This window comes from Dromiciops gliroides, chromosome 4, assembly GCF_019393635.1.
Source record: "Dromiciops gliroides isolate mDroGli1 chromosome 4, mDroGli1.pri, whole genome shotgun sequence".
Taxonomy (NCBI): domain Eukaryota; kingdom Metazoa; phylum Chordata; class Mammalia; order Microbiotheria; family Microbiotheriidae; genus Dromiciops; species Dromiciops gliroides.
In genome coordinates, this window is record NC_057864.1 from 390,749,661 (window position 1) to 390,766,279 (window position 16,619).

The following is a 16,619-nucleotide window of genomic DNA, read 5'->3' on the forward strand; positions in this document are numbered from 1 at the left end:
CTGGAGATGGCCCCGGATGCACCTGGTATTACTGCACTAACCAAGTAACTGCATCCAATGCAAGAATTCCTAATGGAATTCTCTGGTGGGCCTTGCTCAGTATGGCCACCTCCCACCCTCCACCCCCACCCCCGCTTATTGTAGGGGGAGAGAAGGAGCCTTATTCTGATACTGGTACTTTCTCTACTGATTTTTTTGTCTTTTAAGTTTTCACAATTGACTAATTGGCAGATTAGGCAATGAATCTCTAGCGCAATGCATGGTAATGAAGTATAGTTAAAGGAAGCACGTTTGTAAAGGCTGGAAAGGGTGGGGTTGACCTACAATATCAGAATATTACTCTTCTTCCTCTTCCTGACCATGCTTCCCATAGTAATAATGGTCATTACTCAATTTCCTGATGGGAGAGTCCATATTTCCACCTGCTAAAACTAGCAAACCGAACAGTAGTGTTCGGACTCTGTTGTTAAGCCTGAACCCTGATTTCATTCACCCGGACCTTTAAAGGAAAAAAAGTATAGATAACCATCAAGATCTTTCAGCAGCAACTACACCCTGGGGAATATGAGGTCAAAGACAGGGCTATCTCTGAGGTAGAGAGGTGGTGGTGATGCCAGGTCAAAGTATTGTTTTTATTCAGGTGAAATTAAGTTAAAATGAGCACAAAAGGCAGCTCTAGTGGGAAGTCTGTGTCTCAAAAGGCCAACCAGGCCCTGAGATTGGGGGGAGGGGAGAAGGGAGAGAGGAAAGGACATTGTTAGGCAGTCAGCCCCAGCATGGAAATGGAGTCTTCACAGACTCATCATTTCAGGGCTAGTAAGGATTTCAGAGGTCAGCTGATGTAGCCTCTTAATTTTACCCAAGAGGAAACTGAGCTTCCAAATCTCCATTCTGAGTTACTCCAGTTTCAAGGCTTGATCTCTAATGGTACATTCAGTACCATTTTCATGGGCCTACATTGCCACCTCTAGTCTGAAGTCTATGATGTTTTTTTCCACTTATGCCTTCTCTTCCCATCAATGCTAGGGGAGATAATGTCTTCTGATACTTTATAGATCTGTGATGTCATCCATTTAGGTACTTCTTCCAATGGTGCAGACGATACACCCATACCTTTACTTTTCATGCTATTCTTGCCATGCCCTCTTAAATTTTCTACTACGGGCAGTCTTTTGGTTCAAAAGCATCAAACGTGCCTGTGGCCCATGACACCCACAACACTCTTGAATGCTGCCTAAACCAGATTAAAATATAATTGAGAAATAGTTAACAAAAGAAATTAAGATGTAATAAAACAGAGATAATGTTAATAATGTGGCCTTCTAAATCAATATGTGGGGTAGCTAGGTGGTGCAGAGAATAGAGTGTCAGGCCTGAATTTGGGAAGACTCCTCTTCCTGAGTTCAAATCTGGCCTCAGACATTTCCTGTGTGATCCTGGGCAAGTCACTTAGCCCTGTTTGCCTCAGTTTCCTCATCTATAAAATGAGCCAGAGCAGGAAATGGCAAACTACTCCAGTATTTTTCCTAAGAAAACCCCAAAAGGGGTCACAAAAATTGGAAACAACTGAACATCTAGTTAACATGCAGCCTTTATGTATGGTTTAGTGGTTCCCCATGTCTATTTGAGTTTGATATCACTGCTCTATCTCCTTTACCTAGTTATATGGATTGGCCATAAGTTGTCTTATGTTCTTGTTTCATGACCGAACTACCTGCTTTTCCAGTCATACATCTCTCTGATGACATCTTTTATACCACTTCTCTTGGGCAATTCATGGCTGATAATGTGTTACAGCCTATGTGCAACTACCATACACCTCTTAATTTGCTTTTTCAGTAACCCACAACTTTAACTCTTTAAAGGCGATTCTATTTCATGACTTGGAACCACAAAGCATCACCAAAAGAATATTGTTGGTAAAAAAAATGGGCTTTGTTTCAGAAGTACCTTAAAAGCCCCATTTTTAAAAGCCTAAATTCTCCACAAGCCATCCAGCTCTTTACCTCTTCAACATAGCATATCACATCCTGGACAATAATCATTTTTCATCCACTTGTTTTTTCCAGTATGGATGGACAACACATTTATCCTTTCAAGGATATCCCTTATGAAGCTATGAGAAGAGAATAAATAAAAAGGCTTTTACAAAATATATTCTGCTGCTGAAACTTCTTTGCAGTTACAATTGACCAAAAGGCCTAGAGAACACAACCTACCACTCTACTTATCATTTGTTTTGGTTTTTTTTAAGTATTTGATTAGGAAGGCAAAATATTGATTAAATGGCTCTTCACCAGGAAGTTCTTAAGCAACAAGATTGCATTAATCAAAGACATGATAGCTTGAAAGATTTGATAACAGAGATAATTTTGTTCAACTTTTAAGGCATAAAATAAGAAGCCCTATGCTTGCCAAAGGTGTTTGATACCATCATGGAGTTAAGTAGATGGTACAATGAATGGAACCCTGGGCCTGAAGTCAGGAAGTCCTGGAGTCAGGAAGATCTGAGTTCAAATCTGACCTTAGACACTTACTAGCTGTGTCTCTGAGCAAATCATTTAACCCAGTTTGCCTCAGTCTCCTCAAATGTTAGGTGAGGATCATTATAAGACCTATCCCACAGGATTGTTGTGAGGCTAAAATGAGATAATACTTTCAGTGGTTAACACAGTGCCTGGCACATATTAGACACTTAATAATTGATTATTCTGTCTCCTCTTCTCCTGTATGTTGTGCCCAGTGCAATATACAAACAGAAGAGGAATTCCCTGCAGATAGTGAGGTCTTCCAGATGCTCCTATTTACAGATGACATGTTGATTACATCAAACCCAGAACTTATTAAATATTTTCCATCACTCTGAATTAACTAATTAAGCCAAAATAAACAACAAATTAAGGGAAAAATTTTAAATAGAACTGTAACAGGTTTGTTTCATCACAACTACATGTGGTCATTTTGTTTTAGCTGGAATGGTTTTATGCATTGAGCCTTTTATAATCTGTGAGTTGGGAAAAATATAAACTTGCCTGTCTCCTAGTTGGAACTGATTTAATTATAACTTCAGAGAAAAGGACCTAAATAGGAGAAAATACTTAACAGGAAGAAAATGCATGTGGCCATCCCTAAAATCTTGAAATGGCTGTTAATATCAGAAGGGGATGGAGGCAGAGCCAAGATGGTGGAGGAAAGGCAGTGACTTGCCTGAGCTCTCCCCAAGACCCTTCCAAATGCCTTTAAATAATGCCAATAAAGACAATTCTGGAGCAGCAGAACCCACAAAAGGACAGGGTGAAATAATTTTCCAGTCAAGAATATCAGAACCCCTCAGACAATATTGCTGACATTTTTTCCTCAGTCAAAACCATTCTGGTTTCATTTTCTGCCAAACTTTCTTTGGAGGAGGAAGAGAAGGAAGAAGAAGAAGAAAAGGAGGAAAAGAAAAAAGAGGAAGAAGAAAAAGGGGGTGGTGACCACACATAGATATTTAAGGCATTGAGAGAGAGATTCTATGACATTGGATTAGTTTTGTACCCATTATTTTAATCTCACCTTTACTCCCGTAAGAGTCTCTTAGATCTAACCAACTGTGTATATCTTGGCCATTAGGGGGCATCTGCAAACAATATATAAAGAAAGTCTCTTTTTTTCTGCCTCAGAACAAGTCAGTTGTTAAGTCCCTCTTTGCAGTTGATGGATTCGTCCCATTTGATACCCCTTCACCAGCACTCTGAACATTCCTGCTACTAGTTATTCTCTACTTGTCTACTTGTATCTCCAGACTCCTCCAATTCCCTGTCACACTGAAATCAAATAAAGAGGATGAGAATGTGGGTGGAGGCCTCAGTGGGTGGAGGCCTCACAAGGTGACAACTGCACCAACCTGTCTTCCCTGCACAGACTAATATTATTTGCCTATGAGGAAATGTTTCTTCCTACAATTGCAGTTTAGCCAGAGCATCTCATTCCCACAGTCAGTCTCTTGCTGTCTGTGGGAATGTTGTCAGTAACTATGGTAGACACTCTGGTCAGGGGATGGAGGAATCGAAATTCTCGTGGAAAGGCAATAAGAAAAATGGCAACTCCACGGCTCCAAGATGGGACCCAGATTTTGGGTAGGTTCAGAACATTTTTATTGTGTGAATTTTTTTTTCTTTCTTAAAATATTTGGAAGAGTGAAGTGAATTAATTAGAAAATGTATTTATTCAGAGTTGACAAATTCTCACATAATCATTATTATTTTCACCTTTACTCCTAGGAGGAGGTGATAATTAGGTGAAGGTGGAAATTTAAGATATAACTTTTTTGTGTGTGTTTTATTTGTCTGACTGGTAATTTACCAGACACGTTTAGAAGGGAAAAGGTTGTTTTGCTTTTCTATGCTTGATCTGGCCAAATGGCTGGATCACTCATTTGTAGTTTGAGAAATTAATCAGAAATTAATTAGGAAAACTTCTGGGCTTTAACCCAACTTGCTTTTTCAGTTATATTCAGTTCCATTTTTGTAAGGGCTTTAATGGGAGCATTAATAATAAAAATGGAGCACTTCTCTTAACAGTATTTGAATTTTGTTTTATTGAAAATAACCTCAAGATGATAAGTGACTTATTGACCCTTTGAAAACAAATGTAAGAAGGTATTCTCTGCCAGGGATATATACATTCATGTGTACATACATAATGCCCTTGCATATACACACATATATATATTTTACATATACATATATATATAATCATAATTTATAAGGCCTAAAAATGAACAATGGTTTTGGAATCAAGGACCTGGGTTCGAATTCTGGTTTTGTATGACCTTGTACAAGTCATTGGGCCACTGCTCAGCTCAGTTTTTTCATCTGGATAATGAGTGAACCTAATGATCCATGAGTTCCCTTTCAGGTCCACAATTCTATGCTTGACATCTATGATTGGATCATAGAATCATAGATTTATGGCTGGAAGATATCTTAGGCCAACTCCTTATTTTACAAGTGGCAGCAGAGGCCCAGAGAGGGGCAGTTAAAGATAGTAGCGAACCTTCCACTTCAATAAAGTCTTTGCTTCTTCCACAGTGGTGAAATAGCAATCTATTTAGTTTATTTGACAAACTTCTCGGACCTCCCAAGAGTCATAAAGGATCATTAACTCCAGCAGGTAATGCTTAACTCTGAAAGGTTTATACTTGCCTTTTGACTGGGTTTGGCCTTAAATGGTCAAAACCACCTTCAGGCACCTTCCTCACTTACTGGTATTTTAAATGTTAGCTTAAGTTGACACTGGTTGGAGGAGTTCCTTCTGTAGTGATCAACTATTTTTTTTCCTACAGACTAAAAGTTTTGTTTCTATTTTTTTTCTAGCATAAAATTCCCTTTAAAAATTTTTAACAAAGAAAGAAAATAATAACAAAGAGAGCATAGTAGATTTGCAGATTAATGCGCAATCATCTTTTATTGTATTCTGTTAAGGAAATGTTTGTTTTACCCCATAAATTAAAATTATATATCTATATCTATATATACATACATACACACACACATATATCTTAAAAATCAATAAATAAACATGGTCCTCTTGGGGAACAAAAGTAAAGAAAGGAAATGTGACTATCCAATGAGACAGCAACTAGTAGTGGTTCATTTACAAAATCATAGATTCTGAGAGTTGGAAATACCCTTTCCAAACCTGAATGACAATCCAATCAGCAAGAGTGTCTGAAGCAATTGCTGTTAAAGTATGCAAAATGCTATCTCCCCCTACCAAACTGCCTTTGTAATGAAAGCCTGACTAGCTATTAAGAGACCACACGTATAATACTGTATAAATAATTTGACTTGGTTTATTCAATAAAACTTAAGTCAAAGGAGATTTGAAAATGCCTAGTTTAGGCCACACCCTTAGTGGGTGCTGAGTAAATATTTCTGATGATGATTATATGGGGAGATGGTAACAGTATTACTAATACTGGATAGAGTACTAAGGTAGAAATATTAAGCTGGTATACTTGAGTCATAATTCTTCCTAGGGAAGCAAATTTGGATTTGGAGTCAGGAGATCTGGGTTCAAATTCTAACTTACAGAGGCATCATAGCATATGAGGCCATGATCATGAATAATTCACTTCACCTCAGTCTCCCCATCTCCCCAAATGGCAACAGTATTGCTTATACTATATCCTTCATATAGTTCCTAGAAGGAAAATACTTCAAAACACTAAAGTTATTAAGAAATATAAGTAGGAGTTATTATACATGGGGTACATGCCTGGTTTTCCCCTCCTTCCTGAAAATGTTCTCTCCCTCCTAGAACAGTTTGCCTTTCCTTTCTCCCAAACACATTCTTTTTTTGTGACCTATATCATACATATTTGTGTAGATATTATGCTATTGTCCCATCCTCCCATTAGTCTGAAGGCATACTTCCTGAGGGTATGGATGGTCATCTTTCTTCTTTGTATTCCCAGAGTCTTGTATCTAACAAAAATTTTTGAGCAGATTTTTTTTAGCTAAAACACTGTTAACCACTCTGGCCTCTGAATAGTTCCCTCTATTTTTCCCCCTTCCTCATTGTGAGACCTGTGATGTTTGCATAAGGAGCAGCTGCAGAGTCCAGGTTTTTTTAGGGTTCCTATTGGCTATATAGACATAGAGACAAAGGTGATGTAAATAAACATGGTACTCCAGTATCTTTATCCATAAAGCACACAGAGGTGTGCTCCAGCCAGTTTGAGTCAGCTATTGAGTGTTGTTAAATTTTTCAGTATGAGCAGTTGCATCTCAGAAATCAAGGGCTTGACTCATTGTTTTGTTGATTGTCTAGACTTAACAAAGTGATTTATAAAGTTTCATGTGTGCATTTTTAGAGAGTTGTTAAATAGTAAATAACTCTGGTTATAGGGATAAATGTATTTTAGTAAACACACTTGGATTTTTGTTGCATTTTTTTTAATTCTGGCTTCCTTTATGACATGTATAGGCTTCATCTTATATTTTCTTAAAATTGCCAAAATTGTTTTGGATGTGCTCAGAATCATTCTTTCTATAAGAATGGTGCTATTTCTTTGTGGAGGAGAGAGTAAAGGAAGAAGAAAACTGAATCCTTTGGTATAAATCAAAAGCAATCCAAAGAATCCAATTATCATCCTACAAATATATAATTAAAATTAAAAGCAAGCAATCACTCAAAAATGCAATCTGTCTTTTTAATGATCAAATGAATGAAAATTAAAATAACTGAAGGCACTTCTATACATTTTCCAAACTTAATTTTGTCACTATGGGTTACTTTTCCTGAAATATGGAAACACACACAGGTAGAATCGTAAATTTTTGTAATCAGAGTATACTAACAGCATAGTTTTAGAATTATTAAAATTTCTAATTTTTGACTCAACAATATCACTTTTTGGTATATGCCCTGAGCGTTATTTTTTTAAAATCTCTAAAAGAAACAAATAGCAATGAGGCATAATATAGGACTAGTATCCGAAGTGGGGGTCCAGGCCCTCCTAGAAATCTTGGTCTACTTCAAAGAGATTTGTAATCAGCTAGTCAAAGAGTGGGAAACTGAGTCACATCCTATTTTCCCTGTGATACCCGATAATGGGACTTGTTTCCACCACAACCACACCTACCTTTATCTTCTAGTCCTTCCCCACCATGTCCCTTCTTTCCATTGCATAGAAGTTCAAAACCTCCTTCTTTCTTTACTAGGAGTTGGCCCCTTAGGAAAAATCCCCCAGCTCCAGTATTCCTATCCCCTATCTTTTAGGTCACTTCATGGCTGCTAACAGGGACCCCACAAGGTATGCTTGGACAGTTAACAGTAAGATCCCTGCCTCCTCCCTTTTCATTTTGGGTACAACAGAGTGAATCTGTAAAAAGATGTGGATAAGTTACAATATGCATAGCCGATCTTACTACATTGTATTTCTACCCATATGATATTCTTCCTCCATACTTCTCTCTCAGTCAAGGTCAATACCATTCTTTCAGTCACCCAGGCTGTCTGTCATCTTGTCTTTCCTACTCACACATCTCTTATGTCTGTCCTATTACTCACACAACCACCACCCTCAGTTAAGCCCAAATCACATCTTCCCCGGACTATTACATTAGCCTCCTGAATATTTTCCCTACCTCAGGTCTATCCCCACTCCACATAGCTGTCAAGGTGATACTTCTTAAGCATAAGACTGATTGCGCCACTCCCCTACTCAGTACCTCCAGTGACCATCTGTTGACTCTAAGACCAAAAATTTTTCTATTCTTTTTATTTTATGTTTTGTGTTTTATAATGTGCATTATTATTAGTATAGTAGTAAATGTATATGATTTGTAAATAAGTATATGTACACATATTAGGGATGCATGCTCAATTTTTTTTAACTGATGGAATGGTTCTTCAAAAGTTTGAGGATAATGTTGAAGAACATTAGGCTCAGAGTCAGGAAAGATCTTGGTTCAAATCCTGTCTCTAACACTAGTTTAGTGACCATGAGCAAGTCATGTGATCTCTCTTTGAGCCTCTATTTCCTTCTCTATAAAATGAGGATAATGCCAGAAATATCTCTCACAGGATCATTATGAATTTCGAATGAGAAAATATATTAATGTGGTTTGAGTTTTGCCAAGTACTATAAAAAAGTCAGCTATTATTATTATAGAAGTGTTTTTTTGTGATGGTGAAAAACTGAAAACCTAGCAGTTGAGGAATAGTTGAACATGTTATTTTATTACTCTAATGGAATTGTTGTTCAGTCATTCAGTCATGTCAGATTATATGTGACCCCATGGACCATAGCCTTCCAATAATGTCCATGGAGTTCTCTTGGTAAAGATACTGTAGTGGTTTGCCATTTCCTTCTCCAGCGGATTAAGGCAAGCAGAGGTTAAGTGACTTGCCCAGGGTCACACAGCTAGAGAGTATCTGAGGCTGAATTTGAATTCAGGTCTTCCTGTCTCTAGGCCCAGTGTTCTATCTACTGAGCCATCTACCTACCCCACTAATTCCCATTAATGGAATACCATAATGCAATTAGGAATAACATGTATGAAAAATATAGAGATATCTGGAATTATTTCCCAAAAAATGAGGTAAAGCAAAAAAGAAGAAGAATTTTTAAAATACAAATTAGAACTATATAAAAAGAAAAATGTATACACACAGCCATGAGTAAATACACAAATAAAATGGAAGAAGACACTGGGAGTAACTGATAAAGTCCTTATAGATAATTATAGATTCCTTTCTAAAAGCAGAAGTAATTTAAATTCTTTGGGTTTTTATTATTAAGAGCAAGAATTTGTAAGTTTCAGTTCTGGAAGAGCTGCCATGAGTTGCATAATATAATCCAGATTGATTGTTGATATACTCAGGAATCTTAACTCAAGTCTTTCCTTCTCTGGAAAGCCTTCCAAGAATGTCCCAACCCTTTGTGAACTCTCCTGCCTCTGAAATCTGGTACTTACGGCCTTATACAGCTTTGTTGCCATTTGCTGTCATATCATTTATCTCTTCATGTGCTCTCTCTCTCTCTCTCTCTCTCTCTCTCTCTCTCTCTCTCGGCCCTACCTTGAACTCTTTATTCCTATTTTAATATTCTCTGCTGAAGAGACACAGTATGGATTTGATAGTAGTAATATTTGAAATCTAATATGTGATTATAAAGCAGGGGTTCTTAACCTAATATCCAGGAACTTGCTGGGTTTTTTAAAAATATTGTCATAGACTCTATTCTAATGGAATTGGTTTCTTTTGTAATCCTATGCATTTTATTTTATACAGTTAAAACCATTATTCTGCGAAGGGGCTCATAAGTTCTACTAGGCTTCCATAACATAAAGGTTAAAAACACCTGCTAAAGATAATGACACAATATAAAAAGCAATAAGGAAGATCATGTGTGGAGTCAGTTTTGTTGCTTTCTAGTCCTATATTGTACTGGAATTATGATTTTTTTAATTTCAGAGGCATGACCACAAAGCACATCTTGGCAGGATGGTAGAGGGTGCATCAAGAATTCCTATACCATATAGAAATGGAGGAACAAGGTTATAATCAGTCATAGCCCAGTGCCTTTTCTGCAGATTCGAGAGTAGTTGTCCTTTATCTATGATGTCTATTTAGGGTCTGTTCCTCTGTCCCCTTCACTGCATCATCTAGGGGCTCTTGGCTACCTTATACTAATTTAAAAATTCAAGTGTTTATGTTCTCACTTATCATATGATCCATGGGTCTCATGCTGACAAACTTGAACAAAACCCATTACTTATATCAGCTTCAATTCAACCATATCATCAAGAATGCTAAAAATGCTTACATGTTATTTTTCCTACACCTCCCATTCAATAGCCAGCTATATTCCCTACAAGAGAATTTGAATAAATACAGCATCTGTTGGTGTCCCTATGTTTTAGTCACTGTTGTGTTTTTGTTTCCATGTGAACATTGTTTTTTGTGCCTTTTGCTCCATGGTGAGGCCCAGCAACGAGTCTCTGTTCCAAAGAACAATATTTGCCCTACTTTAAAAAGGTGATTTAAGTTCTTGGTCCTAGAAGTTTTCCATTTTCTTTACAAAGAAGTTGGTTGATGAGCTTGGTTCTAAAACTTGAAAGTGACTCGGTGTCTTAAAGTGTCATTTTTCCTAGTAATTACTCAAGAGAGACAATGTAACATACTGAATAGAGAGTCAGCGGTGGTCAGGAAGACCTTTGTTAAAGATTTGCTTCTAAATTAGCAATAAAGATTTGTTGAACTGAATTGGGAGAATTACTTTGCAAAAACTAAAGGAATTGATTGTTATTTTTAAATATTAAGTTGATTTTCAGGTGGCATTGATCTAGATTATATCCCTATAATATAGAATTCCAAAGTCAAGAGAGGCATCCTCTTGTTGAATTGTTCTCCTGTATTTCAGTGTTTAATGTTCCTTTCTTTCTTAGAATTTTACAAATTTGGAAATGTTCCATAACTTTGAACCAAAACATGTTACCTATTTGCAGAAGCAGCTAGTTGTCATAGTGGATACAACGCTGGTCCTGCAGTAAGGAAGACCAGAGTTCAAATCTGCCCTTAGACACTTACTAGATGTGTGACCCTGGACAAGTCACTTAACCTCTGTTTGTCTCAACTCTCTCATCTGTACGATGGAGACAATAATAGCACCTTCCTCCTACAGTTGTAAGAATCATATGAAATAATAATTATACAGTGTTTACCACAGTGCCTGGTACACAGTAGGTGCCTAGTAAATGGAGGTTTTTTGCATACAAGGAAAACTTGTATCAGATTTCTGCATCAAATGACCACTTTACTATGATATTTTCAGATATACCTGGGTTATCATGTTTTGAAAAGCAGAAGTCAAAAGACTAACAAAATTATCCGAGTTGTAATTTAGAATCTTGATCTTTAAATAAGAATCATTATCTTCTTTTTTCATAGTTGTCCATGTTTTTAAAAATATTCCTTCAGTAAGCTGTGTTAAATTTGTGCCTTATTCTGGTCCCCCGACCACCTTCCCTTCTAGTCAGCATAATAAGTAAAAGTAGCCAGGGTAAAGTAGCAATAGCACAAAGTAAGATTGCAAAGCAAGAGCTAGAAATCATGTATCTTCATTTGTTTCAGTTGCATCTCGCTCTCCGTGATCCAATTTGGGGTTTTCTTGGCAAAGATGCTGGAGTGGTTTGCCATTTTCTTCTCCAACTCATTTTACAGATGAGGAAACTAAGGCAAACAGGGTTCAGTGACTTGCCCAGAGCTACACAGAGAGGAAGTGTCTGAGGTCAGATTTGGACTCAGATCTTCCTGATTCCAAGGCCCAGTGCTCTATCCACTGAGCCATCTAGCTGTCCAGAAATCATGTAATTATTTGTTAATTAAAAATCACAGGGGCAGCTAGGTGGTGCAGTGGATAAAGCACTGGCCTTGGATTCAGGAGGACCTGAGTTCAAATCCAGACTCACACACTTGCCACTTACTAGCTGTGTGACCCTGGGCAAGTCACTTAACCCACATTGCCCCCCCCACACACACACACACACAATCACAGCCTGGTAATATGTGCCAAATCAAGGAAATTCATCTAGGCTTTGCTCTCTGAACCCTTTGGTCCTATGATATGTTACTCTCAGATAAATTTCGGACAACCGGTAAGGCCAGCGGAACACCAAATGGCGCTGAAAAGTTTGAGAAGATGTAGACTTGTTAACTTTAAAGTTTTGCTGGCGACTCTGAGATGATCTGGATTGTTGTAGTTCTTCCTTTGTTCTGCCTATGATAATGAACTGAGCCCAAAGGGATCCAAATAAGAATTAGTCTATTCCCCCAAAAAAAACCCTATAAAAATGAGACTTCAAACTCATGTCCTCTCCCACCACCCCCTCCCTCTTCCATCTCCATTGGGTCCATGCTGCCAAGTGTACCCAACTCTAACGCATGGTTATTTGAGTGTGCCTCTCCCCCCTCCCCCAAAAAAGACAGGGGAACTACCCAAAGTAACACGGGTAGTCATGAAGCAAACCTAGTTTATTCTTACTCCAAACCTAATGATCTTTCAATTAAACAACACTGCCTTTTCAAACAGCCTGATAGAGCTTTCTTCGCTGGTAATGTATTTCTTTAAGTACTCTGCTCAGATATCTCTAAATGATTTTTAAATGCCTTTAGTCCAATACATTCTGGAGAGTCTGACTGGAGAGTCAGCACTAATTCTGACCCAGAATCAATGAGACAAATGGTAATGATGCACATGAGCAGACTGAGATTTGTCCCAGGCCATCCATGTGTGGTAGTGGTTTGGTTGTTGCTTCTTTTTTTTTTCCTCTTCTTCCCTTTCCCCCAGCCCTGAAGCTATCTGGGGCCTGCAATGATGGCCGTTTGCCAGCTTTTGTATCAAAACTGCCGATTCCACTTTGGAACCAAGGATTGGCTTTAACCACTTGTTAATCTTAGGTTAAACCCCGCAAGTTACCGCTTAATGATGCTCCTTAAAAGCTGCCTTAGCTCTCACATCAGGAGGTCCCTTTCTCCACACCTTTACCTCACTTTGCGGATTGATTTCTGGATCCCAGCCTCCCTCATGAAGGCAAATGCTCCAAGGGAGCTTCGGGCCAACTATCATTTGAAAAATTAATGATAGACTTATTGGAATACGAGGATGGTTTGATAAGAGCTTTTGAACCTAAATCTTTGAAAGATGAATGTGGGTATGCAGTAGGGAAAGCACCCGAGGTAAGTGTTCCTTCTAAAACACATTCTTGGCTTTTTCTCCGAGTCTGTGTCTGTCTCTGATTCTGCTGATGGTACTGCTGCTATTGTTCTTTTTGAAACTGAGCTTCAAAGCCATTGCTAAGCTCATTTCTTTGTACTTTAACCTTGTCTTAGCAGTCTTGGGAGGCTTTTAAAGAATAAGATAATTTTTTTGAATTGCTCAAAATTCAGGCAAGTTATGAAACACAGACAAAAAGTCATAGCACAGTTTCAAGCTTTAATATATATTTAATATGTATTTGATGTTAAAAATTAATATAATATAATCTTAATTTCAAATAATAAGATACTTAATATAAATAATACTGAACAATAGCTTTTTTTAATTTAATAACTATTAAAGCTTGAAACTGCACCAAGACTTTTGGCACACTGTATATTAATCTTTTTTTGTTTGTGAAAGATTTAATTTCTCTAAACAACACTTTGGTTTGGTTTGGAGTGCTTTTAAAAGAGATTTTTTTGTTAGTCTTCTGAAGGTCGACTTAAATGGGGATGTCTTTAATTATTTATGTATTAAAATCTTTAATGTGCATTTTCTCCAAAAGCAGAATATGGACTTCAGTTGGCATGCAATTGTAAATGAAGCAACTAAAATGAATTAAGAAATACTAATCCTGAAAGTGGAGTAACTTAGGCATTGACTACTTATGACCACGGAATTATTTTTATATCTTATGAAACAATTCAATGAAATCACTAGTTTGGGATCTGTTTGTTTTCAAGTTTCTCTACTTGATATACTTGTGAGTAATACTAAAAACCCGTCTCCCATCTATCTATATTTCATTTAGTGATACCTTTACCCTTTTCTTATATTATGTGTCATTTCCAACTGACTCCACTCAAGGCAATTAGATTTTCAGTAGATTGGCATTAAGTGGGTCATAGATCTTTCATCAGAATGGGAAGAGCTGATGTAGCTCTAATAGGAGATGATTATGATGAATTCAGCTTTTTTCTCCTTCAAAAAAAAATGTTGTCTTTAATATCTATCCGAACAGATGTCTCCCAATATTTGCTTTCTTTTATTTGAAATCAGTGAGTTGTATGTTTTCCCTTCCCTGTCTAACCTTCCCTCTCCTTCAGATGAAAAACTCCAACATCTGTCATGTATAATTAAAATCATTCCTAGAGAAGGATCCTTGAGGATAATAAGGAATATATTTTATAATTAAATTACTCAAAGAAGTAGTTGAACAAATATCTTGATTTTCTAGACTTTATGAAATTCTCTCCTCTCTTTTCCCTTTTACAAATAATTCCATCTGACTTGAGTTCAGAATTCACAATGTTTATCTTTTTTAATTGAATGAAATATTTTTTTTTCTTTGACTATCAGTATTTCATTGCATTTTGTGTTAATCCCTGAAATTAAGCATATTTGTATATGGGGGCTAATTTTAATTATCTCCTGTTTGACAAATGGAAGCATTTAATTCTTCAGGACCCTCACTCTGCTCACTCTATTGTGCTTGGAAACCTGGTGAGGAGGCCACTGTGCCAGAAAAGAATATTTATTGAGGTGTTAAACTGTTAAGTGGTATGATTTGAAGCTAGAGGATCTATTTACAAAAAAAAACGTCTCTCTCTACCTTGGCATGGCATCACCTTCTTTAGTGTCTTGAAGTTCGTTCTTAAGAGTCACTTCTTTGGATTAAACCACTAAAATGAAGCATTGTCTCCAGGAAACCGCTATTTGAAAGCATTTATATTAGCTTGGGAGGGAGGAAAGGCATGAAGAGAAAGGCTCTTGACAACCTCAAAAAAACTTGGAATCTTAGCATAAAAAGGAACCTGGGTCCAACTCTCTACCAAATGCATAAATCCCTCTATCTCTACTGTTCCTGGTAGTAGTATATCAGTTTGTATTCCTCTATTTTTTTTCAACTATCATATTAACATGGATCTGTTTAGTTGATCTCTTGAGTTCAGAGCCATAATGAATAAAATATAGGAGTCATATATTTCATGGTAAGATATGAATCTGGATAGGGCAGGATGATAAATAGTCTAGAAAAGACAAGGAACATAAAAGAGCTCTAAGTAATATTTGGAATAACATCAGGAAGTGGGACAGAAGCCAGCCCCAGAACATCGGGATCAGGTAAGGGAAAATAGACTAGGAAAGGGGAATTAGGCAAGGTCAGACTTCTCTTACATCAATTCTACTTGACCTAAACCTGAAGGCTCCTAACACTACCACCACTCTACTCTTGGGGATGGGGAGTGGAAATTGCTTGGGGGCCAGAATTTAAATTAGGCCACTGGAGAGTGCCATATTTTTTCTGTACAGCTAGAAGAGGATTCATTTGCTTTGCCTCTTTGACCTACTGGCACTTCTATTTATATTGGCCATGGCAATGTTTATGGAAGATTAACAAATGCAGTTTATTTTAAAAAAGAGGAAAAAAATGTGCCTCAATTAAAGGCAAAGTAGACTCCTTGTGCTGCCGAATTAGAAATTCAGTACTGTAGGTGCCTCCTCCTGGTTAGTGATCACAATTCTCTCCTCTTTTTACAGTGTTAGTGATTATACCATGATATTTTGACACATTAGTGACTTTTTTAAATAAAAAGATATTTGGTGATTTAACAATTCATTAAAATTGTCACCGTCCTGGGGCTGAGTAAGATACCAACACTTTTCAATGGTATTTTCATGTCTCAATGAATCCATGATCTCAGGATAGGAAAATTTTGTCCATTGGTGCTAATGGCAACCCAGCTAAACCCTCTTGTCCCTGTCCCCCAGAGATCCTCCAGAGAATTTCCCCACCATGCTAGATATCTTTCTTTAGGTATCTTTATGTTTTGTGGGTACCATTGAAGCACTTTGACATCCATCTATTATTCTGTTCTCTTGACAATCCACCTCCTGCTCTAATCTCACATTTACTCAGTGAGAGCTCCTGCAATTTTTCCTGAGGGAAGGTCACTGTTGGAAAAATGCTACATAAACGACATTGTTGTAAAAATAAACTTTCTTGAACTTGCTTATTAAGTAATTTTAGAAATCTTAAGAAAAAAATTCCAGTTAGAAAGAACGAAGTATCTTTTTTACTGCTGGAATAAGGGCTGAGATTCAGACATCCTAAGTTCTGGTCCTGGCTCTGTTATGAATCTGTTGCATAACCATGAGACAATCAATTCACCTCTTTGTGCCTCAGTTTCCTCATATAGAGAATAATAACATTATTCGTATTGTTACTGTCAGCATTTCTATAGCACTTCAAGGTTTGCAAAGCACATTGTAAATATTATCTAATTTTATCCACAAAACAACTCTGGGAAGTAGGTGCTATTATTATTCCCATTTTACAGATGGGGAAACTGAGGCAGATAGACAT

General features: G+C 37.2%; 1 protein-coding gene across 2 annotated transcripts in view; it reads left to right on the top strand.

The window, feature by feature from the left end:
* The window catches only part of PLEKHG1 (pleckstrin homology and RhoGEF domain containing G1), a 287,649-nt gene that overhangs the window by 122,143 nt on the left and 148,887 nt on the right, over window positions 1-16,619 (top strand). The window contains exon 1 of one of the 2 annotated variants that reach the window (XM_044003411.1): window positions 13,099-13,230. The exons of the other annotated variant lie outside the window; for it this stretch is intronic. Coding sequence (XP_043859346.1) covers window positions 13,200-13,230 — 31 coding nt within the window. The 5' untranslated portion in view covers window positions 13,099-13,199. Of the gene's footprint in view, window positions 1-13,098; window positions 13,231-16,619 lie in introns of those variants that run through there. 2 annotated transcript variants of the gene reach the window in all.